General features: G+C 39.2%; 1 protein-coding gene across 1 annotated transcript in view; it reads left to right on the top strand.

Moving 5' to 3' along the window:
- The window catches only part of LDAH (lipid droplet associated hydrolase), a 131458-nt gene that overhangs the window by 3400 nt on the left and 101950 nt on the right, over positions 1–26108 (top strand). Inside the window, exon 2 of the mRNA XM_063330554.1 lies at positions 12012–12170. Coding sequence (XP_063186624.1) covers positions 12017–12170 — 154 coding nt within the window. The 5' untranslated portion in view covers positions 12012–12016. The remainder of the gene's footprint in view (positions 1–12011; positions 12171–26108) is intronic.

Below are 26108 nucleotides of genomic sequence, written 5' to 3'. Positions count from 1 at the left end.
GAGGAGCAAGCTAGCAATGTTTCCAGCATGGACTTGGATCCTCTTGTTACTAGAACTGTAGGTCTGTATATTGGAGCACTGATGTGCACGTCTTCCAGCAGCACTGTTTCTGGGAGAAACCTTTTGGCTACTGCAGCACTTTCTCCAGCCTGACTGTTCAACTCCCTGTCCCATCCCCCCTGATCAGCAGAGTGATGAACATCACCATTGCTTCTTTCTGGGAAGGGCTTGGACTCCAGGCCTCATATTAATAGTATAGACAATTATATTACTGTAGTGACTCAGAAAGGGATCTAATACTATCTGGTATTATTCTTTGTAGTCTCTGGTTTATGTCTGCTGTTTGATTCTCCTGTTTGATTTCCCTTGTCTTTTACACAGAGCTGCATACAGTCTATTTGTTTTCATGTTTCTGCTTCCAGTGCCTTCCTAGCCTGTTTAGGTTAGTAAATGAGTATCGGAATGTACACCTGCTGCAGTAAATATAAGAAGGAAGTGGTAAGCAGCAGACACAGGTTAGTGATTACTGGAGAATGCTGTTGTAACCAGTAAGTTGGTCTACTGTAAATAAATGCTATTTTGACTAATCCTTTTATATCCTTATTAGAAAGCTAGAGAGCTAAGTTGAAAGTGAGATAAACAGTTGATGTAAGAACACATATAAGTCGAAATAATAAAATGTGAAGAAAAGAAAAAAAAATGAATTCAGAGCATATGTTAGGAGAACAGCTAATGTGGAAATATGGAACAAACATATAGAAATAAGAGATAGTTCATTAGGGAGATTCATGCTGAACAGCACAGTGAAAGATGAAGGAAGTTAAATCAAGGACAGCATGATGCTAATTGGATTGGTGTATGGTGTTTTTTTTTTTTTTTTTTGCTTTGATAGCTACTTCTTGCTAGTATTTATTATGCTCTTTGAGCTTTCCTTTACTTAACAAGAACAAAGAAAGAATAGTGCTCTCCATTGAGTAGTGAATCTTATTCTGATAGGAGGTAGAAAAGGAGTTATTTAACATAAGATGAAACAGCAACTGCTTTTTACTGCTTTTGCCTGTCAATACAGCTCCTGAAAGATGGAAGTTTCTGCAAATGTTCAAGTGATTAACTTTTGGGTGCGGTGGTTTAAATACACAAATAGGTTACTGTTACTTTAAATTCTTGCATTTTTGTGTTTCACTGAATGTTGTCCGGATTACCTGCATGACTTAAATGGTTGTCCAAGAGAATTGTAGGGCTTGTAGGGTTTTTGATGTAGTAGAAAAAAATAAGAATATAGAACGCATGGTTGCAGAGCCAAATAGTTCTTTGACTGTTTTTTTCTTTTGAAAAGGTGCAAAGTTCTTGTTTTCCCTAGATATAGTAGGGATCAAAGGTCAAAGAAGCATCATCTTTGTTTAGTGAGCAAGCATTTTTTCAAAACCCTTAGGCCACAAGCAAAACTTTTTGCATGTGCATGTTTTCTCTCTCTCAAACGCGTTTTCAGTTTCTTCTTGTGCATGTGTCCTTGATTATCTGTTCTTTCACTTTTTTGTAGTCTTTCTGCTATTTCTCACTCTTCTATTGAAGCAATACCCCATGAAAGGCTGTGTCGACTCTTCTTGCACATAAGTCACATACCTGTTCAATTTTGAACATGCTCTGTCTTGGGTGGTGATATGTACCGAAGTTTGAAGGCCACTGATGTTTCTTTTCTCTGTATCCAGACATAAGCATGATGGGTTCTTATTCATGAAGTATAACATTCCTACCTCTAACTTCAGAAAGATTTTAGCCCAGTGTGTAATCATGGTGTTACATTTCAATTTTGCCCGGTAGATCCCAAAATACTGATGTTAGACATAATCCACGTTCAAATAAACAATTAAAAAAATTGCGTATTTTGCAGACTTTACTGTATTTGTAGCAATTTTCTCATGGTATCCATTCCAAACCACGATTTATTTCCCTTTGATTTTCTAATGTAGAATTTTTGCTTTTTGCTTGATTTTCCTGCAGGCAGCTGTGAAAGTTCATTTACAAGAATCTCTTGATGTGAGTCTGCTGTTTCTGTGAAATTTGCTGGTCAGAGGAGACCTGGCATAGTTTTCTCCCTGGAAACCTTCTTTACCATGAAGATGATGTACTTCAGCAGCAGCTTTTTATATTCTCACGTAGAAATTCCACCTTTACTTGACTGAGGCTTTACTAACATTGCAGCCTAATCTCAGAACATATATTTAAAGTGTATTTATTATACCCACCTGCTATTCATGCTCACCACCTTCTCTTTATTTATCTGTCAGATTTCAGTTTTAAACTCCCTGAGATTTTCCTTTAGGTCTAATACTTTAATGCAGTATTTGGAGGGAAAGCTGTCTGAAAGCTACTTCATGTGTCCCGTAGATCTTAATACTATGTGCAAAGGAACAACTGTTTCTTCCCTTGGGGCTAAAATGTTTCCTGAGATCCCACTTTCTGTTCTGAAAAACACGCCATATTACACCAAATTAAACCATTATGTTTGTTTTCATGCGAACTATCACCACTTCCTCGACTGCACTTGTTTCTTTAAGTGATGAATTTCTTGCTTGCTTCTTTTCAGGCTTGCATATTAACTGGAAAATGGTGGAGTTGCTAGGAGTATGTAAAGTAAAGTATTACTTTAATGTGATCTGTGGGATTCCCCACCTTAATTATGCTTATGAAGTTACTTTAAAAAAAAAAAAACAACAAACCCTCACAGTCTTTTGGGATAATTTTTATGTTGGTAGCTCTGAACTGTTCACAAACTATTTGTGATGCTTTAGCTCCTTTGAAAAAGTGAAAGTTACCACCTGGGTGTGATTAAATAGATTGACAGGACATGATATGTAGGACCTCTTCCACAATGCTGAAATGTGTTCAATAAAACATTTAGAATTTCATGTGTGTGGTTTTTTTTTTTTTCTTTTGGATCCATTTATAGTTGCTGGTATTGTATGAAGCCGCAGGGGATCCTCAGCCACACCAGGGTGACTTCTGGGCTTTTTCTTCTGCTTGCTATGACTCCAGTGCTACATGTTTCTAACTGGGTGTTAAAAGTTGCAATGGCAAATGGAGGATCTCTTCATCTACCTAATAATAAGGGATGTGGACTCTGCTATTTGAGTGCTGGGCAAGCATAACTGGGTTTTTGAGACCCTTGTGAAAGGAGCGTCAGCACAAGCAGAAACTGAGGTCTGTGATAGCCAAAGCGGAAAGAGAGACAAGACATAAAACTTAGTGTTTTGTTGCCAGAACTGCAATGAAACATCAGATCTGCTTGCCGACTATGTTGAGTGCTGTAGGCCAACAGTTGATGCTTTCAAGCTTGTGACTGCTTTCATAAACATTGCCACTGTGCCTGATTCCCTTGGAAGCCTTTCATTTGCTGTTTCATCTTCTTGCAAGTAGTGTGGAAATCAAGATCAAGAGTGCTGTAATAGTTCTATTATGATAATTAACAAGAGCTCCATTTATTTATTTATTAATTTGTCAGTCATTAGGGCATGCTGAACTCTTTAAAGCCAAAACTCTCAGTGGGTTGTTAAGATTGGTTAAAAGTTATGGTTGGCCTTCCTAATCTGTTTCCCCAGGGTTTTGACCACCCTCTCTGTTGAATAAGTTTGTACCAGACCAATGTAGACTTTATCATTGTGGGATCTGAAAATGTTTTTTGATTTCTTGATTCCTTACCCCTGAAACTCTTCCAAGTTGTTCATACCAGAGCAAAGCACCTTGTTAGAACAAGGTTGATGAGGGATCCAGCCATTCCTGATTTGAATCCACAAAATCTGGACCTTTCCAAGCTAACACTTTTTTTGATTTGCGAGTGCTCTGCTGCTTTGCTGAAAAGCTGTCTCAATAACTGATTTTATAATGTTTGACACTGACAAGGGGCCACTTGTCCAGTACAAAATTGATACCCATAAGTTATTTTCCCAGCTTCCCTTCCACCAGGACAGTACGTGCTTTCTTGGTGACTGCTACAAGGTTATTAGCGGTAATGAAATCTAAATTTAGTGATGATACTGTAGGTCCAAGTCTTAAAACTAAGTTTCTTCCTACTTAGGTCTATGCACAGTCTCCTGTATGGTGTCTTTGTACAAGGTTCAGAAATGAAAACTGATTCCCACTTTCGTTCTGCACTTCAGCTTTTTATCATTACAGCTCTAAGCATGAGTAAGCTGTACCCCATTTCTATGCATTTCCACAGATATTTTTGCACGGTCATCAGTGAAATTCTCCTAGCTTTTTTTTTTTTTTTGCTTGAGGGAGGGGCATGGGGGGAATGACACAGGAACAAAACAAATTGAAGGCATCAGATTGCTAGGTCATTGAATGATCCCTGAAAATAAGGCTGCCTCATTTCTTCAGTTGTTTTAGACAAAAACAGCCTGCTGCTCTGAACTGCCTTAGGTAAAGATGGTTGAGTTTTATTGGGATATTTTCTATAACTACATTTCTTTATTTGAAGTGTCCATAGTGTTAACTTTTTAGTTTTGCTCCCTTTTACAAATAACACCTAAGAGTTTTTATTTACTAATTCAGAACTAAGGTGAAAGGGGCTAGTGGGTCCTTGCCATCATACGACTTTGACAGAGAATTGTACTGTAAAGTACAATGAAGAAATGTTTCAGTTTTATGTGCTACTGGCTGCTGCTGCTGCTTTTCTTGTACAGAACTGGTCAAGATTTGTGACTGATGTCACAACAGCTTACAAAGTCTTTGGCCTACGTTTGGTGTTTTTCTGTAGAAAATCTGGCATCCAGTGTTTGTCTGTAGTTTGTCCAAAGAAATCCTTGATGAGATCTAGGCATCCTGTGTTCCCCCCCTCTTCCCCTTGTTCATCGTTGCAGGTTTCCTACCAGGTCGGTCAGTCTGTCCCTTCTGCTTCTAGTTCTCAGCTATGAGCATGTTCGTTCCAGTCTGCAAATCAAGGAGCTTACGTCAGGTCGGGATGATTCTCTTCTGGGGATAATGGTGCAGAAATTGTTAGAGCCTTAGCATAGCAGGCAGCTGAAGGAATCTTGCTTTCTGTTTTTCCAGTTATTCTTTTGCATTGTGATACTGAATTCAGTCACATAAGCTCACCAGTTAGGGCAGCGTTTCTTTTTTATTTAGGCCAGTACAGATAATCCATGAAATACATCTACTTCAGTTTCCTATGGTTCGTGAAGCTTTTCCTTAGAATTTGTGTGCTCTAGGCTGCTCAGCCTCTGGGTAGTTATCGACTTGACCCTCCTACATTTCCCTGTGCCTTTCTTGATCTGGTGGGGTAAATAAAACTAGGCGCAGTATTGCAGTTATGTCTTCGTGAGACTGTTGAATAGAGGGGAAGGGTAACTTCCCTCAAACTGCTGGCTACGCTTCTTGAATTTCGGTCTGGTTCATAGATTGCCTTACTGTGCGGAGATTGCATTGTTGTCTTTCAGTTTGGCATCCATCATGACAAACATATCTTTTTCAGCAGGGCTGCTACTCAGCCAGTTATTTCTGAGCTGCTTCTGAAACATGGTGTTCCACTCCAGGTGTGGATCTTTGTGCTTTCCACTGCTGAGCATCATGAGGGATTTGTTGGCCCAGTCCTTAAGGTTCTCAAGGAAACAGCTCTCTGAATTAGAGCTCTGCTCTGGCTGTAACCACTAACCCAGATGATTTAGCATTGCTTGCATTTTTTGTCTCATCGTCTCCAGCTTTCTGATGAAAGGCTCCAGTATTGACCCAAGATTACTTGACTTGTTTGACATTCAGCTGTCAGCCAGTAGTTGACTATCTTTTAAGCTTGTTCAGTTAGTTTTCAAACTGTGTGAGTCAGTTTATTCAGCCTGTGTTTCCTTAGCATGGAAAGGAGAATGCAGTGGGCAACAGTGCCAAAAGTCTTGATAAGGCAGTGTGCATTACATCTACCTCTTTTCTTTCATCCTTGTAGCTAGGTATTTTATCATTGAAGGCAGTGGCATTGTTTAAACATGATTTGCCATTGGGAAATTGGTTTCCTATTCTGGATTAACGCCTTTTCCTTTATGTGATTAGAAGAATACGTGCTCCTGTGATTTTTTTCTGAGGATTCAGCTAAGCCACATCAGCCTATAGTGCCTTGGGTGCTCCTCCTTACCTTTCTTGATTGAAAATGGCTATGATTTTCGACAATTTTTTTTCCTGGCTTCCCCCCACCACCAACCGTGAAGAGCTTCCCTGATTTACCGTGATTCTGTGAAAAGCAGCAGCCTGCAATTGCATCAGCCATTTCTTTTGGCACTTCCCAGGTGTATCTATTCCAGTCTCATGAATTTACATACAGCCAACTTCTGTAGGTCTTCCCTGAGCTGTAGTCCAGCTCCTTTCTCAGAAAGAGCTAAGTAGGTCAGGTTGCTGGAAGCATTGTCCAGTCAAGCATGAATATCGCCAAGGTTAGAGTTTCTCTGGGCAACTTCTTCCATTTTTTAATAATCCTCAGTGTGTGTGTGGGGAAACCTCTTTGTCATTAGAATTTCCTTCATTGCAACTTTTGACTGTTTGTTGGTCCTTGTCCTTTGGACATACATCACATGCTTCAGCATTCATATCATCTAATTGATTCTCTCCAGTATATTGATATCTTCCTTGTACTGAGGAGCCCAAAACTGGACACAGTACTCCAGATGCAGTCTCTCCAATGCCAAACAGAGGAAGATAATCACGTCCCACAACTTGCTGGCTACTCTTGCTAATGCAGCCTCTAGTGTTCTTGGTCTTCGTGGTTGCAAGGACACACTACTGACTCATTTTTTACTTGTTATCCACTAGTGTCTTTTTTGCAAAGCCACTTCCTAGCCCTCCAGCCCCAGCCTGTGTTGCTGCATTGGGTTTCTGAATTCTAGATACAGGACTTTCCATTTGCCTTTGGATTTCATGTGGTTCCCATTTTTCCAGCCTGTCAAGGTCCATTTGGATAGTAGCCCTGCCCTCCAGTGTTTCAGTTGCTGTGTCTTCCTTGCCCTCTCAATCTGGTATGATGTACAAACCTGCCGAGAGTACATACTGTCCCGTTGCCCTGGTATTTAATGAAGACATTGAACAGTATTGGCCCAATACTGGTCTTTGAAGGACACTGCAGCTAAGTTAATGGTTTGGGATTTTTTCGTGTTGTGGGTTGGGTTTTTTTTTTTGCATGTGTGTTTTATTTTTTCTTTTTCATCTTCTCTTTTTTTTTTTTTCCCCCAAGAGCTCCTCATAGTCTGCTCAGTCCACATCTCACTAGCTTAGCTACAAGAATACCGTGGGAAACAGTGTAGAAAGCCTTGCTCAAGTTATGTTAAACAGCATCTAGTGTTCTCCCCTCATCCACTGAGCCATTCATCTCATCACAGAAGGCAATGAGGTTATTCGAGCATGATGTGCCCTCATCAAATCTATGCAGGGTGTGCTCCCTGTTGCTTTCATGTGCTCAGGTACAAATTTGGGGGATTTTCTTTGATAGCTTTCTGAGAACTGAGACGAGGCTGACTGACCGGTAGCTCCCTGCACACTTCATCTTTAACATGTGCATGATGGTTGCCTTTTTGCGGTTTTCAGGCACTTCCCCCAGTCACGGTGACGTATCAAAAAGGGCAGAGTGTGGCCTCACAGTAACTCTGGCGATGGGCACCCTGGGTTGTATTTCTTACAGCTTTGTGGAATCCCGTATGTCAAATCTGCTTAAGTGCTCCTTCTCCTTTACTTTGGTTCCACCACTGTTTTGTGCATCTTACCTTTGCCCCTGTGATTTGCTATTGCATCTCTCTAGCATCGCTCTTCAGATCGGGTACACCAACCTGTTTGTCCTGTTTTATGATTGGGTAGTTTGTAGGCCATATCTCAGTCACTTACTCTGGTTATATTATGCGGTGCTAGACTGAGTTTGTGCCAGTTCTTCCATTAAACACTATTTTGGGTGCAGATCACAAATTTTGTTATTCCCAAGTTATCTTTCAAATAAAACGACAAGTCCCAGTAATAGTGTAGGAAGGAGCAGTTAATACGCCATCAGGGCAGTTGCATAAATAATAAAGCACAATATGTGCAAAGGAAACTTAGTTTTACTATCAGCATTTTACTTTGGAGTCAGTTGAACCAAAGATGAATATGAAGAGACTTAGTTGTGTGGCAGAAGTAATCTGCTCCTTGTGGATAATTCTGTTTCCAAATGTTCTTATCTGAAACAAAGACAGTAGGTCATTGCCAGATCAGTGGCAAGACACCTAAATATATGTGTTTGTTTGTAAGTGCAAGTGTATGTCTAAGTTCTCATTATAGGTTTTGCCAACTCGGGGATGATTTGCCTCATCCGGAGGCAGAAGCCTAGTGGCTGGTGCCATGGTTGTTCACTAGTCAGTCCGTGTACTGTCACTTAGATCTTTGTGTCCTGTAATAGGAGTTTGCGTTCAGGTAGGCACCTACATTAAGGGTATGTTAATCTAGTGCTAAAGCCCTAAGCTGTAAATCAAAGCCCATGTTTATGTATTCTAGCAGAAGGTTTGTTATTGGATTAAGTGTTGTTGACAGAAGCTGCCTTTCTTGTAATATTTTTCCATGTATGTTTAGAGAGTTTACAGACAGGGGATGGAGAGGAAGAGGAAAACATTGCATGGGATGTAATAAGGCCTGATCTCTTACATAGAGCAAGAGAAAGAAATGTAACTATTACTTTCTTCTGTGATGACTCATATGAAACTCCCACCGGTCAAGTTTGTGGGTCTGTCTTCTCCGTAGCTTTCTGGTGCCCTCTCCGCAAGCTGACTGGGCTGGTAGGAGTCTCATCTCTCGAGACGTCTGCCCATTAAATGTGTTTGGAAATTGATAGGCCATCTTAAGGTATTTCTAGGGGAAACACAGGCAATTCATGCCAAAGATAGATGCCTATAATGAAATTACTGTTCTTCCAAGCTTCATTTATGGAGAAGGAAGGAGATCCAGAGGTATTTTACTGATTTAATCTTAAAGCAGGTCTGAACAGTATCCTGGGAATATATCCACTCCCTTTTCTCTGTTTTTCTCGTCAACCCATTTCTATTAGTAAAGGCCATAAAGTTGCAAATTAAAAACCCAACCATAAATAAATAAAAATCCCTCAGATGTTACATAGTGCTAGTCCTAGGAAGCCTTTTAGGATTGTCTCAGATGGGAAGTGTTTCAGAAAACCTTTTCTTCTCTAATGTGCAGTCTTACTTTCAGGTACTGCAACACTGTGCATATTATAAGTTAAGATAAGTTAAAAACTGGATAAAAACTACTACAAGAGTCTGTGTGAGCCTGAAAAGCCTACCACTCCAGTCCAAAATGTGTTGCTGAGCTTCCTTTTTTCATTGCTTAATTTATGACCTTTTGTTGCAAGTGCTGCTTGTGAATGGAGAGTTGTCAGTGGGATTTCCATTTGGAATTGCTCAGTGAAATCAATTCAAAATGAAATTTTACAACTGATTTTATTGGTTCATGATCGGAAACATTGTATAAAACCTACTTTGTTGGGTAAGGACTTGCAGCTTTTGCTTTTTGGATCGTAAACACCTCAGAAATCGGATGACAAACTTAATGTTTACTTTGGTTGCTGATGTAACTGGGTTTCTCTGTCAGAGCTGCTCTTGACTTCTTTCAGCTTTGAATAATGAAGAAATGAAAGCAGGAATAATGCATTGCAAAATATACCTTATTGTATTTTGACAATATTCACTTCAATTACTTATGTTCCAGTCACTGTAAGTTAAAGATGATAACACGGCGAATAATGAATGAGTAAAGATGTCTCCTTTGGCATTAAATGAACTTTTTCTGGGGCTGAAGGAGGGAGGTGGGAAAATAAAACTTCATCCAGAGAATTGTGCTGTAATTGGAAGCGTTAAACAACACTTCTCCCTACAGAAGCGTTTTATTTTTGCATTATACTAGATTTTTTCCAGATACTTCTTGCTAGTCCAAAATAGAGCATTATCTGTCTCTTCTGCATTGCCTGTTATTTTAACTTGATGTGACAGCTTCATTCAGATCTGTTCCTTTCAAATTGTGTAGCACTGAGAATTTTCCAGTGACTATTTGTGAAGGTAGTGCTCCCACCTCATGGTCCTGCAAATTTTGTAGATTTTAGGCTTTAGTTTACATGTTTAAAACTTCTTAAACTGATTAGGAAGTAGGATTTGGGTCCTCGTACTCAGAAATGAATGCTCCTTTTTCGCTAAACAAAAGCATTTGAAAGGCCTAATGTTATCCTTAACTAGATGCTTCTGATGTTTTAAAGATCATGGTAGTAGGCAACAACACACAGTTTTACTGTAATGTTACTTTTTTTTTTTGTTGGATCTTTTTTTATCATCTTCTCATTTTGTGTGAATTATTTGTCCTAATTCCATGTGCTGATGTATCACTGGTATATAAGTTATACATGAAATAGTGGCTTTCGAACTCAGGAAAGATCATTTTCTTGAATAACATTAAAGGTGGTTGCCCCTTTTGCTTGTTAATTTCCAGATGAGGCTTATCTAAAATGTTTTCCTTGGCTGCATGTGAAGTCCTTGAGAGTTGCTTTTGAGAATTGGTGGCCTATAATCTTGGGATTTTTTGCTTGCTGTCTCGTTATACTTTTTTCTTTGCATAACGTATTTCAGTCAACTTTCAGGGTGTACTAGGTAGAGACAACAAAGACTAATCTTTTAGATTAGTCATTAGACTTAATCTTTTTTTTTTCCCCTTGTGTGTGACTTGAATTACGATTTAATTAAATTGGAAACAGTTAAGTGGGCAGCCTTCTCCGTTATAGACAGTCATGTATTGGATAAAGAATGCGTAGTCATTCGTGTACTGATTTAGCCAAGTTTTTCAACTCTATTTAAGCCAGATCTGTTGCTTCAGAAGCCTGAAATGTGGTTCTTATAAGATTTGAAATATTTCGTAGAGCTCAAATAGCCCTTGAAGTTGATACAGCTTTGTGGACTTACCAAGCACCAGTCTCTGTTCCAAGTGATGCACGTGTGTGACTGTACTCCAACAAGGACAGGCTTCTGACTCTGCGTTTGGTAGATAGGTTTTGCACCTGTAGTTGCAAATAGTAAATGGTTATTTTGGCAGATGCTTGTGTATGTCTTTGTTCATCTTGATGACATTTTAATTTGTAAGTAGTCACTTGATGAAGTGGCTTTTTTACTGAAGGAAAGATATGGGAGTTTGGTCAATCAGCCAGTTCCAAAGTGCTAGCCTATTAGGACATAATGATTTCAGACGTGATAAATACCTGAACTGATGAGCATGCCTTGTTTATTTGGCAGCATGCTGTTTTATTTCCCATTGCTGCATTCAGATGATGAAATAATTTAAGGAAAGTTATAAAGGTGAGCATAAATATTTGCCTGAACTGATCAAATCTTGATTAGCTTTAACTGACAAAGACTCCTCCTTTAATCCTTTGAAAATTTCTGGAGAAGTAAGTTATGCTGCACTGAAAATGAGGAGCCCAGCTAGTGCTGGAAGGCAACGTAGTAATTAGCGTGTTCCTTTTGGTGTCTGGTATTTTCTTTTGGGGTTTTTTTTTTTTGTTGGTTTTTTTTTTGTTGGTTGTTTTTAAGTGATGCCGTGTTCCCATAGTTGAAGCACACAGATCTTGCGAAGGCATTTGTGCAGTAGTTCTGTTTCTTTGGTATTTTTTCTTTTGTTTGCATCAAATAGGTTTCAGCTGAATCTTTTCAGTGGATATTGTGGATAAGAAATTTAAAATTATTTGCTTTCAAGGTAGAATAGATCTTATTGTCCAATTCACCATCATATATTTCTGTGACAAAAACTGATATACACTGTCTGTCATATAGTAGTAATATGTATGGACTTCTATGACCTATTTGAACATCAAATACTGAATTGGGCCTCTGTTTACTGGAGATGACAGCTGTTTGGGGAGTTTGGGGTTTTTTTTCCAATTATTCTATGGGAAGGTATAATAGCAAAGAGACAGCTATGTAAATATTTGCTGATCTGTTATAACTGTATCTTATTCTGTCTAACAGCAAACATGAGGTCGGCGTCAGAAGAGCCAGTCCCATTACATGAAGAATTTATTTACTGTTGCGGAGCTGCTACCCATGTCTTAAAGTGTGGGCCCTGGAAGGACCTCTCCAAAGATGAAAGTAAAAATCTACCCAGGCTCTTATTCATGATTATTCCTGGTAAGAGTTTTTTTGTTTAAGTCTAGAAGTGCGATGATTGGAAAGGGTATGTTAAATTGCAAAAATCTAACTAGATGTGGTAGAATTTGGCCCATGCATATGGCCAAAAAATCAGTAGTATTGCAATGGTGACATTTCTTTGTTATATTTGTTATCTGTATTCGTAACGGTGCCATAAGGTAAAACTGAGAAATTGGGATATCTCACTCATTTACTCTGTGGTGGTGGTTTGGTGACAATATTGCGTTTTTTATGCTCACTTTCCATTTATTTCTTGCATGTTAAAGTGGTACTGCGATGTCAGCTGTGTGCTAACTGAAAGGTGCAAGTTACGATATTTGAGGGAAAACTCTGGATACAGTAGGGTTTTTTTAAGTTCTTTTTTTCATAGTAGATGTTTTTTAACTTATCTTTTTGCACATCAATTTTTATGGTAAGCCTCTTGAACTCAATGAGAATTCTATAGTTCTGAGTTATATCTAAATCTGGTCATTTTAAAATGCAAGCTTTAAATTTTCATTTAGCATACGTTAAAATTAATGGAGAAGTACTAAATTATTTGAAGTCTGACAGTGAACTGTAGGAGTTCTGCCATTAGCAAAAGTAGCTTGAGCCCTCTCAAGCACAGATATTGGGACTCTTTCACTGACTTAAGAGTTTGCAGATTTCTAATACTTCCTATAGTTTATTTGAATGTTTTGGATACTATTGTTACTTCCCCAAAATCAGTGATACAAATAATGTCTCTTCTGATTATCCACATCTTTGGCTTACTGTTTCTGTTAGAGCATACTCTGTTGCTGTTTATGTACCAGTGTGTGGGTTGGTCCTTAATGGTGAAAGAGAGCATACTATTTTTGTGGTTCCTTTTTTTATTTTTTTTAAATTTTTTTTTTTTTTGCAAGGTTTTGGAACCCTCGTAGAATATTTTATGTTAGTTTCTCTGGGCACAATGATTTTATGCCCTTGCCTCCTGGAGTTAATAATAGTGTAATTTCTAACCCAGTGACAGTGAAGTTTAAATTCTTTCTGTAACTGAAAAGAAGAAATAAACCTCCTATGATTACATCTTGCTACTGTTTCGTGGGAACAATTTTTTAAGCCAGATACTGCATAGTGTAACTCTTTAGTAAAAGACTATCTGTATGGATCTACATCGTCAAACAGTTTTCCAGAGGTACAAGAACGATTTGATGCTTTTCAATTACTGCTTTCTTCCAGTTAAGGCATTTCTGGAAGTCTTAAGTGAACAGCAAAGTGTTTCTTTTTCACCCAAGTTCTGGAGCTTTCACCTGTCTTGAGGTTGTGACACCCTTGTGTTTGAGTTGGTATTAGAGCCTGTAACTAGGGTAAATCTGTAAAGCTAACTTACATCAGTAGAAAGATTTATAGGGGAAGAGCAAAAAGTCAAACATTAGCATCCAAGGCAAGGTAGTTCTGCAAGGCATGTAAGTTATTCTGCTCAAAATATACCGAGTGGCACAGACTTTATGCTCTCTGTATTCATGAAAGGAAAATTTTTGTGCAAGAAAATGTAGTGGCAGGGCTACATGGAGCTTATTTCCTGCGGAACAGTTCTGTGAAGACTCCTTAATAACATCTTACATTAAGTAGATAGGTAACCAGAAATAGACATCCGTGAAATATTCAGAGTGCTTCTGTCATGGTCTGCAAGCTTTTGCAGGCAGCTGATTTATGGTTTTGCTCTTATTTCAGAATTACCTTGGTAACAAGCAGGAAGTTCTCTCACTGAGAAAACAATTAAAAATCACAGCAACCACAATAATGCTATTTTCATTTTAGATACCCTAATTCAATAGTGAATCAAGTTACCCAAGCTCCTTGCTGTAGCTGGCAGGGAGCTGACTAGGACCTGGCATAACATAATGCAGTTTTGCTTCTCATAAATCAAATGTCTTTTTCCTCCTGGTATATACCTCATTTTTAGCCTTCAAGGGAAATGCTGTCTGCCAACACAAAAAACACAGCCTTAGGAGAGATCCGGACATTTGGGTCATCTGGCAATGTGTTCGTGTACCTAAACAGTTAGGATTAGATAGCATTCCCCTCATGCTTTTGTAACTTCCTGTGTATGAAATGCGGAGCCCTTCTGGAGTCCAGCAATTTTCACACTTGAAAGGCATGTATCCTTAGTTGAGATTCTTTATGGAATGAAATAGAAGGGCAAAAGGATAGCTTGATACAGGTCAAGGAAAGAAATAGCCAGACAAGGGCGACTCTCACTCAGAAAGGAGAGGAGGCACAGCGGAGTGTGCAGTGATCTGAACTGAACGTGGTTAGTCCTACAGCATGTGATACATCGTTCTGCACATTAAACTGCTCTGGTACATACTTTTCCAGTCTTGATGAAATTCATGCATACGCTTTTGTTTATAGGTAATCAAACAAAATGGGGCTGGGAGGTGCATATAGAAGAGAAAGACGGTAAAATTCTCAGCTTCTGCTGGAATCTAATTGTTGCAAGAGATTTGAGGAGAAAATCCTGTATACTTATTTTATATTTTTTTTTAGTCAAATTTGTTTGTAATGGGGAGGATTTCTCTCTGGTCTGACATAGCTTCCTCCCCCTTCCCCCTTTTTTAAAAAAAATTGACTCCAAAACATTCTTCTACTCTGAAACTGATGGCAAAATTCCCATTGACTTTAAATGAGGCAGGATTCTGCCTCCTGAGGACTGATCGTCCGCTGTGTTTGAAGCAGCTGGAATACAGAATGTGCAGCAGAGTTCAATCTCATTTAACTACAACAAGCTAATGTTTTTATTAATGGCAGACTGTGTAAACTTATCATTTGAATAAAGTTTTGCTATATTAGTTGAAATATTTAATGTATACTTTTTTTGTTCCGCAACATTTTCTCCTTGTGTAAGCAAAACCTCTGTATAAGAGTAATAATGTGTTTACTGTAGTAATTAGTGTGTAAAAGGCCCACATTTTCTGCAGTCCAAAATATACGCATACACTTGTTTGCCTTTCTTAATGTAAATTATTTCCTATTAAAATCTATGAGATTTACTCATGAGAGTAAAATTAAATGTGTACTATTGAAGGATCAGGCCCATGGTTTTCTGGAAATGTAGGCGTTATGGAAAGGACAGGAATTACGTTTTTTTTCCTCTTGTGTCATAAAGGTCTATTTTCCTTTTTGCAGTGTTTGTTTAGTGTAAAATTAGCAGTGAAGTATAAACTCTACTATAGCAATATTTAACATTGCTTGGGTTCATTGAAAACCAGGATCCACAAAGTGTAATGGAATATTTTTTTTTTACTGTTTTAAGAGTATCTGTCTATTTGTGTCTGTGTATTTATGAAACATTTAACTTTGTAAATAAATACAGTACAAATTTTAAAACCGCCGTGCTGTTTAGCTCATGAAGTTTTGCTGCTCATCAAATTTTTCTTGCATCTCATTGCAAGAGTGCATTGCGATACCTTATTTCTAGGCTTCGGAATTTTTGTTACCATTGCTGTAAACTAGGCAACTTTTTTATTTGTGGTCTTTTACAGGGGAAGCTTAGTTCATGGTTGATGATGTGTAATGTAAATAATATTTTTTTGTGGTAAAGCATGCTACAGAGGTTTCGTTCATTAATTAATACACAGAAATAATTTCAGAATTCCGTTCTTTGTCACGCATGCAGAGTAGTCCCTACGCTTGCCGAGTTTCTTCATCTGCCTGCTTGCAGTTGGATTGCTGCTGGGTTATTGGATCATCTTCTTGTTTTACTTACTTTTTACTTACTTGTAAAGGCTGTACTTGCTTACTTTTACTTGTTTTACTTACTTACACCAACAGGACTGTTGTCACTTGCAGACTACTTAACTGTTTTTCAGCAGTGAAAATAGTGCAAACAATTTGCCTGGATTATGACAAGCCTTTAATGTGTTCTCCATTGAAGTGAGGCTTCCTGTTAGCTTTAAAGTCTTTGAAGTTCTGTTTTTTATTGTAATGTAGGGACTCTGAAAAGCTTTCAGTAAATCAGCTGGCTTTGTCTTCACCTGCTGTTTTGAACAGTCATCACCCTCAACATTTGCATAAGAAAAGTCACTATATAATAATACTTTACTCTAAAACTAATTGTATAGCCCTGAAGCTTACTTCTGTTGTATTTTGGGTTTTTGGCTCCCACTAAACCAGTTTTTTGTTTGTTTGTTTGTTTTTTTTTAAGTTGTTAATCATTCCCCCTGCTTAGCAGTCACTGGAATGAATAGTTCTTCAGAGGTCTACTGTCACCACTGAGACCAAGGGCTTTCCTTAATAATAAAAGAATCTATTTCCTCATTTTACAAACTGTGTAAAGCATGTTTACTCCAATTCTCTTCAATTTCGTTCTAGAATGTGCTTTGATACAAAATTTATGTGATTAAATGTGCTTGTTGGTATGTAATCTGTATGTTATAACCATTTGTCTACAAGAACTGCATTGGATCCAGTGAGAACTCACAATATTGACAGATTAGGTTGTAGTATGTAGCTTCTGTCAACCTTGGCCAGAATGTAATCCTGTATGTGAATCTTAGTACTTAATGTGTGACTAAATCAATAAAAAGAAGATAGATCCAAACTGTTTATGTGAAGCAAAATTTGATTTTGGAGTAGAGACCACCGAGTTACTCAAAGAAGATACTTCCATCCTCTCATGCTACTTTTTAAGTCAGCAGCGGGTGTCTCCTCCCCCAGGGCACAGTAGTGTTCACTGTTTGCCTTTGTAATACAACTGGAGGAATGGGGAACGCTGCTGGCAATAGGCAGCCAGGTTAAGAGGAAAGATGACTTTTTACCTCCTGGGCAAGGGGACCTCTGGCTTCTGGCTCATGCTCTGTTCCATAGGCTTTGTGCTCACTGTCACTGAATGAGCTCCAGCAACAATTCTATGAATGAAGTCGAGAACCTGTTCTACCTGAATACATTAGGCAGTGAAAGCTGCTTTTTCCTCTTTCTGGTTTTGTGGTTTGGTTGTTTTTTTGATGGAATAGTGACAGAGCATCAGCAGTAGGAAAAAATGACTGTCCAGCCTCACCTCATCTCGTACCTCTGCAGTTTTGTCACTGTCAGCCTTGTTATGAGAGCTCTCCTGTGGTGTGGTTTCTTTTGGTTTTTTTGGTGGTTTTTTTTTTTGGTGGGTGGGGGTTGTTTGTTTTGTTTTTGTGGTTTTTTTCTGGTTCTGGCTGGGTCCATGTCACCTAGTTCAGAAATGAACTCTAAGGCCCAATTTCATCCAGCCGAATATTAAACACCTAATTAAGATGCTAAAGTAAGGAACATAAATTCCCAGGTATTTTGTATAATCAGTAGCTAGAGATGGGCACTGCCATGAGTATTTCTGCCTACTGAGATGTTAGGTTGTCCTGAGATGTTGTGAAGTCTCAAGCTGTGGAGATAATCAAGACTTGACTGGGTGCAAACCTGGGCAACCTGCTCTAGCTGACCCTGTGTGGTCAGGGGCTGAGCTAGGAGATCTCAGGTGATCCCTTCTGACTTCAATGATCCTGCAAATGTGACCCAGAGGCTGGCCATCCAGGCTTCTTGTCCAGGTGTGGATCCTGATTGGGATTGATTTTTGGGGTACCTTTTGAAAAAGGTAGTAAAGATAAGTATATGGATAATCTTAGACAAATACTTGATTAGAACTAGCCATTCATTCAAGACCTGTAATTTAAGGTGCTCTCTCTTTGCCTTCACAGCTGTACTGCATAGTAAGTGCCTTAACACTGAAATTGGATTTGTTGAGTGTTAGGAACCAAACAGAATTAAAAACTGGTAAGGAATGAAGTATGGTACTTAAACAGCATAGAAAGAGTATGCCAGAAGAGGGAGCTGTTTTAAAGATTAGAAAAAAATACAGTGTTTTTTGGAAAGCTTATTGCTGTAATAGCCACCTGTACCATGTACTAGTATGCTATGAATGCTTAGGTAAGAACTGACTGTTTCTCTACTGTATGTGTATCACAAAAAAAAATAGTAGTTTTATAAGACTACTCATGTGACATTGATTATGTTGGCTGTTGAGGTTCATAAAAATACCTTTTATTTGCATTAGGAGGAGTGAAATAAAGGAAGTCCAGTTAGAGCAGAGAATATAAGGATTGGAGAGCTGTGGCTTCTGTTCCCAGCCTTTCCACTGGGTTGCTTTTCAATAGATGGCCAGTCATCCTCACAAATTGTGTACTAAACCACCAGACAAATCTTCATTCACGTATGCAAAATTTATATGATCTATCACCCAAGTATCTAAACTAGCATTCAGTTACAACCAGCTAACAGTGAGTAAATAAGTTAACAATAAAAGCACAGCTTCATAGAGTGAGACAACAAATACTTCCTCTCCTGGCATGTTTAAATCATTGACCAACTCCATGGGCAGCTCCGCTTTTACTGATTGTGTGGATTTCTTGTACAGGGCATATACCATCTTCTGATGTACAGCAGTAAATACCCAAAGGACATTAAGGAAAATATCTAATCTCATTTAAGTACTTCAAGTCTTTATTAAAGGAATAATTCATTTAACTTTGGAATTCAGTGGTTTGATTTAAGTAATACTTTTAGATGCAATGAGAATTTTTAGATGAAAGTCATAGAGTGTAACTGCACTGGTGCTAACATTGAAACAAGCTACATAGGACTCCTGTTTACACACTAACTTGGGCTTTATTTTGCTTAGTCCTGTATCAGAGAGTTTTGATGACCTAAAGGTGAGGCTGAAAAGCTGTTTCCTATGTGGATGTATATTTTCCATCATATTAACACCATGCTTCATGTATTTGTCTCTACTAGTGTAAGATAAAAGAAGTTGCACGGGTTCTATTACTTTTGCTTATTTTGAGCATACCTTCCCAAGTAGAGCAGTGCTGCTATTGTCCATCCTCAGCTGAAGCAACAGAGCGGAGAAGAAGGGAAATTTAGGTGTTAAAAAATGGAGATGATATTATTTAACACACTTGGTCCAGGGAATCAACTTAAGAATCTTGTTTGGTTGGAGTCTTGGCTCCCTTGACAAGGCACGTGGAGGATGACACAGCTCAGAATGGCATCTAGTCCAGCTGGCACACTTGAGTCACATGTGGCTAATCAGCAGGAACCAAAAAAGTCTCAATTTTGCATCTAAAGTTCTGTCCTGAGATACATGTTTATATCCAAACAGCTGAGGAGGTTTCCCTCTCTGTGTGTACACAGATACTCCATTTATTTATTTGAGAAAGGTTCCTCTCTTACATGTTAGCTTAGCAGCAGCCTTCATCTCTTCTGTGGTATTTGCACTGTTTGAAATTAGTCCTGAAGATAATATACTCTGCTCAAGTATTCACTGTAGAACATCATGCCCGAGTGCAAGTTAGCCAGGAGAGAATGGCAGTGAAGCTGCAGCCCTTTGATGGAGAGAGGAAGAGAAACACTATGCTTTTTTTATCATGGCTTCTCCTGCACAACTACAGCGTAGGATGTGAAGCAACCCCTTGATGCTTTGAATGTATTACTTGCCTGCTGGGCTGCTCCTCAGGCTGCCTTTGGGAAAGCTAGCTGGTGTTCCTAAAATTTTCAAGAGCGTCTTTCCCTGTATCCCACCTGTCTGTGTTATGACCTTATGTGATCAACATCATGTAATCAGAGTCTTACTGGAAAGTCTCTGCCATTCCTTGCTTTATTTTTAAGCAGGTGAGACTGTGTTAGGATTTGGGCAGCGTGTAAGGAGGCTGGGGGGCAGGACTGGGCTGTTCATAGAGCTCTTGCCTTCAGGTAGCTTTTAGAACCATCAAGTAAGAAATAAAGCAGACATTGCTGAGTTTAAAGTAGTACGGAAGTTAGAAACTGTTTGTAGAGTGTATGTTAAGACCCACCAGGCACTGGAAGTCTAAGATCTTAGTGCTTGAAGCACTTAGAAAATTTGCTAAGGCCATTATTTCACAATCCAAAATGTTTGTCAACAATACTGGCAAAAGGTATTCCTGTTCCCACCACACTGTGCCACTCCACCCCTCGGTTATGCCAGAACAATAGTTTGAGAGATCATGCTGTGAGTTAAATAAATACATACATTTATTTCTGGGGTCTTTTTAAAGCTGGAACAGTTCCCTGTTTGGGTTCACAGCGTGGCCCCATAGAGTTGTGCCAGTGTAATTCAGGGGCTGGTGAGCCATGGCAGGGGGGTGGGAATGACAGTCAGGGGAGAAGGTGGGAGTTCCTTCAGCTGGACTTGCTGCTGAACTTCCTGTTGTTAAGTTATGGTGTCAGTCCACAACACGCAGCACATACATATATGTGGGTTCACACGGAACCTGCTCAGGCTTGAGACTGATCTGGAAGCAGTTGGTACCCCACCAGTCACACCAGGTGGTAGCGATTCGCTGAGAATGCCTCTCCCTTGAGACTTCAGCTCTTGTTTACAGCGCAGCTCCAGAGGAAGCTGCTAACTCTTTATATTTGACCCTGAATTCTCAGATTTTGACATGGAAAAGTTGTGTTTTACATTGCTTTGAAATTTTTATTTTTTTTTCCGAATAAAAAAAATGACAGTAGAAGAGGAGAGCAGATAAGGTAGGAGAGCACAGCTTTCTATTTCAGTGAAACACAGCAGAACGCTTCCGATTCCTGTTGGAACAGAGGAGGGCCACGAAGGTGATCAGAGGGCTGGAGCACCTCTCCTATAAAGACAGGCTGAGATAGTTGGGGCTTTTCAGCCTGGAGAAGAGAAGGCTTCAGGAAGACCTTATAGTGGCCTTCCAGTACCTAAAGGGGGCCTACAGGAAAGATGGGGAGGGACTCTATTAGGGAGCGTAGCGATAGGATGAGGGGTAACGATTTTAAACTGAAAGAGTGGGGACTTAGATTAGATATTAGGAAGAAGTTCTTTGCTGTGAGGGTGGCAAGACACTGGAACAGGTTGCCCAGGGAAGTTGTGGATGCCCCATCCCTGGAAGTGTTCAAGGCCAGGTTGGATGGGGCTTTGAGCAGCCTGGTCTAGCAGGAGGTGTCCCTGCCCGTGGCAGGGGGGTTGGAACTAGATGATCTTTAAGGTCCCTTCCAACACAACCCATTCTATGATTCACATGCTTGCGTGGGATATGTATTATACATGACCACGTTTTTTAAGGTTGCTGCTGAGCAGGAGCAAAAGCACATGACACACACACCCTGCCCCAACCCCCCCCCCCCGAACCCTATCTTCCCTATGCTTTTCAAGCCACTTCTTCCAACTTTCCTAGACAGTTCTTTATCTCTAGTGTGAATATTCATGGCTTAATTATGAGATCAGTCTTATTTTCATCTGAGCACGTATTTTCTCAAATGGCAATGCATATAAGGTACTGTTAACTGGTGGAGTTCTTAGTGGTTGGTAATGCTTTAATTTTCATGCATAGATTTGCATTGTTTATTATTTCTCATAAAGTGGGAATAATGAAATTTGAGTCAAGTGCTTGAGGACTTGTCAATGGGATGTGCTGTCTTGACTCATACCACAGTTCTTTGAGGGCTCTCCCCTTTATTTCACTGAGCCCAATGGTTTTACCACTTGAGAAAATTATTCTTAGAGGATAACGCTGGTTTGTATCTACCTGTCTGATTTTACTTCTTACCCCAATGAAATGTCAAATCCATCAGTCATTTTTCCCTGAATCTTTCTGAGAGGTAGAGGGCTCAAAGTGATTAAAAATAAAATAATGAGGAGTTTGGATAGAAGACACACATGCTGGTAGGGTACCCCCTGCAGGAAAGCTCTAAGTGTGTTGTATCCCATATTAGATATTAGAAAACTCAGTTCTTAGGACACTGTGCTCCAATATTTTTGCTGCTTATGGACTACTTGTTTGTGACTAATATTTTAAGATACGCTGACAGTTGTTGTGCTTTGTTTACTGGGTCAGCCCACCAGCTTCCATTGTCTTTAGAAAAGAAAAAAAAAATCATTAAAAATAAAAACTTCCTCATGCAAAGAGCAGCCTGTACGTCAGATCTAGGCTTGAAATATGCCACTTTGTTGAATTTCCCAGTGCTCCAGAAGTACCTCTGGTGGGGGCTTGGCACATTTGAGCTGGTTAAGTTTGAGGAGGCAAAGCAATGACAGGATGGTTGAACATCCAGCTGTGCTTGACAGCATTTCCCTCCGCTAAATCTGGGTGGCAGATGTGACTTACTGAAGTGACTTACTGAAATGTCTCAATCCGCAGCCTTCTCTTGGTGTCCTCTCCCTGCTAATGAGGTGTTGTTTTCAGCACGGATCCGTCCTGCCCGTCTGTGTGTAGCATAATCAGGAGAGGAAGCGATCCTTCTCCTACAGCATGCAAAGGCTTGTGTTGTCCATAGTTATGGAAAAGTTGTGTTCTAGGGTATTTTGCTTGATTTAACCATTTTAAAAAGGATCTGTTTCTTTTCACATGATCTCTGAGGCGGAAGAGAAGAAGAAATTACCTACTGAAGGACCTGTCTATGAAGGAAATCCAGTGTCTTCGCGTGCATCCTGTACAAATAATGCAATTAAATTGTTTAAAGTTACAGCACCAGTGTATAATGTACTTTCTTTCTGGCAGCTGCTGCCAGAAGTACCTGAACTGATACGGATTTGCCTTGATATTAAATATTTTGACCTAATTATATCTGAAAATAATAAAAAATAAGTATCTCCTTTCAGATTTTATTTAACACGTGGCCTCATTTCTGTCCCAATAGTAACTCCTATGGATCATTGAATCTATATTAGAAATAAATTTGACCCATTATGTTCAATATCTATGGAAAATAGTAGAGCCAAAAATTCAGTAAGTCATAGGTCTTGGTCTTGTTTTTCTGTTACAGGCATGATGGAAGATTTTGATCACTGTCCTGATTTCCATTTTTGAAAACAATTCTTGCTCATTCTTGATGGATTTAAAAACTCCCATAGGAATGAATAAATATGTAGTAACATACTTACATAGTGCCTTCCACCATTAAGTTTTAGATCTTTTTTATCTCTTATCTCAGCCTTCTCTTAAGAGGCAGAACCTTTTCACAATAGGTCCTAAATGGCTAAACATTTGTGTTTGTGACGTACCTTGTGTTTATGAACGAGGAAATTGTTCGCTTGAAGTGTTTGGGTTGAAGTCTTCATGGAGCAGCTACTCAGGACCAGGACTAATATCCTAACTGCACAGCCTTTTGCCTCTGTTAGAGATACACTGATGTCAATGCAACAATTTTTTTCCTAAGGTTGTGGATTGGTAAATCTTGGTTTATCCATATGCAGAACAGTTTGGTTCTTTGTCTTGCATTTCTGAAGACTGATAACAAATGCATAATTCGTTTGCAAAATTACCAGAGCATATTAATTTCAAATATTACACTCCCTTGACAGTCTTGAATACATAAAAATTGCAGAAACACGTTTTCAGTCTTTTTTCTGAAATTAGCTGTCTTTGTATTCCACATTGCTATTTTTTGTTTCCTGTCAGTCTTTATTCTAAAAATTGTCTTAAAAGCAAAAAACAAACCCCAAAACCTAATAGCCCCAAAGCCTCCAAATCTGTGCCTTTCTTTTTCATAACTCTGACTAACGATACAGCGTAGAGTGATCTGTAATACAGATTTGAAAATGCACTTTCTGGTGCCTTTTGAATGTATTGTTTGCTTCTTCCTTGTATACTATTAAAAAGTGATCAAATCTGCAGAGCTGTTTATCTGCACGAAACAAATAATTTGTGGTTATCTTGGGGTTGAATTGTTTGTTTTTCGTGTCTTTGTCTTTTTCCTGCTGGTGTTGTCTCATCAGGGTTGTTGTTATTCAGTTGTGTTGCATAGGCTTGCTTGTGAACCCATTTGACACCAAGTCTCATGTTCCTCTTCTGCACACTTCCTTTGTTCTCCCCCGTTCTTTCAGAAGGAGGTTTGTTTTCTGCTGCTCCAATTCTGCTTCAGCCCCTGAAGCCGACTGAAAAATTCCCGCTGGGAGTTCTCGGCCCTCTGCAGAGCTCACTGCAGCCTCTCTGCCAGCGTCGGTTGTAGTACAGATTGGATCAGAGAGACCAACCGCATCTGGGGTGTTAAAAGTAGTTAAATTAGTAGTTAAATCTGTCTTCATCTGCGTAAGCAGATGCTTAAGAGAGTCTGTATGTTTAGGTGTGTACCAGGAAACCCAGTTAGGTGTGTTAATTTTTCATGTACTGTGGAGAAAACAGAACAATTTTTTTTCTTTAATTTTAAGCACTAGAAAATTCTGGTTTCTACCTTTAAAAAATGTAGTGAAAAATTCACTATTCCATTATGAACTCCGTTTTTTTCAGTTTTATATCTCAATCTTAACTCCCTTCCAAGAACCATTAGTTTAGAGGCATATTAAAAAAAAAAATAAAATGAAGGCTTTTTTGTATTTGTGTGCCTATCTTACCTGGTTGAGACATTAGAGGTAACTATTCAAACACATCTGTGGACTTTATAACCCTTGCGATATCACTTAATCACAAAGTCCAGTAGGTTTGCAGTGGGCAAAATCAGGATTTCAGACTTTGTATCTTACATGTCTGGATAGACGCGGTTAATCATTCGTATGAGAAAACAGGCAAGTACTGTCACAATTTCTAGCTGGGAATTTTTATTCACAGGCTTCAGGCACAATTGTCACTTGGGCAAAAGCAGCTGTGTTAGGTTAATTCAGGTTTATCAGGCTGTCCATGGGATTTCTTTAGAGGTAAATGAATCCACATTTGTCCTAAAGGTAGAACAGTGTTAGAGAACAGCAGGCAAGCTTATTTGCTCTGCAAAACGCGTATAAAGAATGCCTATTATAACATCCTATATGTAAGTTTTATAGCTGTTTTAAGCTAAAAACTGTGTGTGTATATATATATCTCAGGGAAAAATGTGAAATGTTCTTGAAAAACCTCTCTAATAAGCTGTGTTACAGGCACCTGGCTGAATCCTTCTGAGATTTCCTATTTTCACAATCCAAGCAAATATATTAAGGTGCTTTCTAGCCAAATTCATGATTCCAGAGTCAGAGAGGATCAAACAGAGTTTTCACATGTGTTTCTGCATAACGTCCTTGTAATTGTTTGCTCTTTGGCTGATGCTGCTCCCCTGGTGTATGGACTATAAAGAGAATGCTGCACGAAGAATGCCAGTCCCCTAGACGTGCAAACAGGTGAAAGCTTAATTGACGTGACTTTATGATGATCATTCAACTGTTATTTGACATGTTTTATTTGAAATCCCTTGACCCTGCGCGTCAGAGAAACCTGTGTGTTTCCGTTTAAGGCCTGATCATCAGCCACGGTGTCAGTTCTGCAGTTTTCTCCCAAGTGTGAGAACACCATTGTGTTTTTTACATGCTCCATTTAAATCCTTATGACATCTGCGTGGGCTGCTTTCCATTCATTAACATCGGGGAGTTGCATCTTCTTCCATGGTGGCTGGTCAGACGCCAAAGGCAGATTAAGTTTCCCTGAGCGAAGAACTTGTCATTTAGGCTCTTCGAGCTGGAGCTGGGACCTTTGGCAGCTCTGTGAAGAGGCAGTGAGAATCATTGCCACAAAAATGATTTTTGTGTGGTCCTGCTGTGCACCCCTGGATTTCAAATTTGATTTATGGCTGCTCATTTTTTTTTAAAAAAAACACAACAGCCTGCATTTGGTTTTGTTGCAGGAGATTATCATGTAAATACTGTGGCATACATACTTAATTCTAAAACTGTGGATTATTTCTAAAATTAAACTCATGGTAATTGCTGGCATGTTTTCCAGTTCCTCAAAGTTCTCTGTAAACCCACTCTTGGCTGTGTATTTCCCTTCTTCTATTCATGTAGCTGCCTTTATTCTTTATAGTCCTGCTGAGGTCCCAGAGCAGACAGAAGGCAACTGCTAGAGAAGTGCATGAAGCTGAATGCCAGCTCCTGCTCCCACAGATGGTCAGACTTCTGGAGACATGGCTGAAAACACCGGGGAACGTCTCACA

Source organism: Chroicocephalus ridibundus, chromosome 3 (genome assembly GCF_963924245.1).
Source record: "Chroicocephalus ridibundus chromosome 3, bChrRid1.1, whole genome shotgun sequence".
Lineage (NCBI taxonomy): Eukaryota > Metazoa > Chordata > Aves > Charadriiformes > Laridae > Chroicocephalus > Chroicocephalus ridibundus.
The sequence above is the reverse complement of the archived record's forward strand: the minus strand, read 5'-3'. Positions and strand labels throughout refer to the sequence as shown.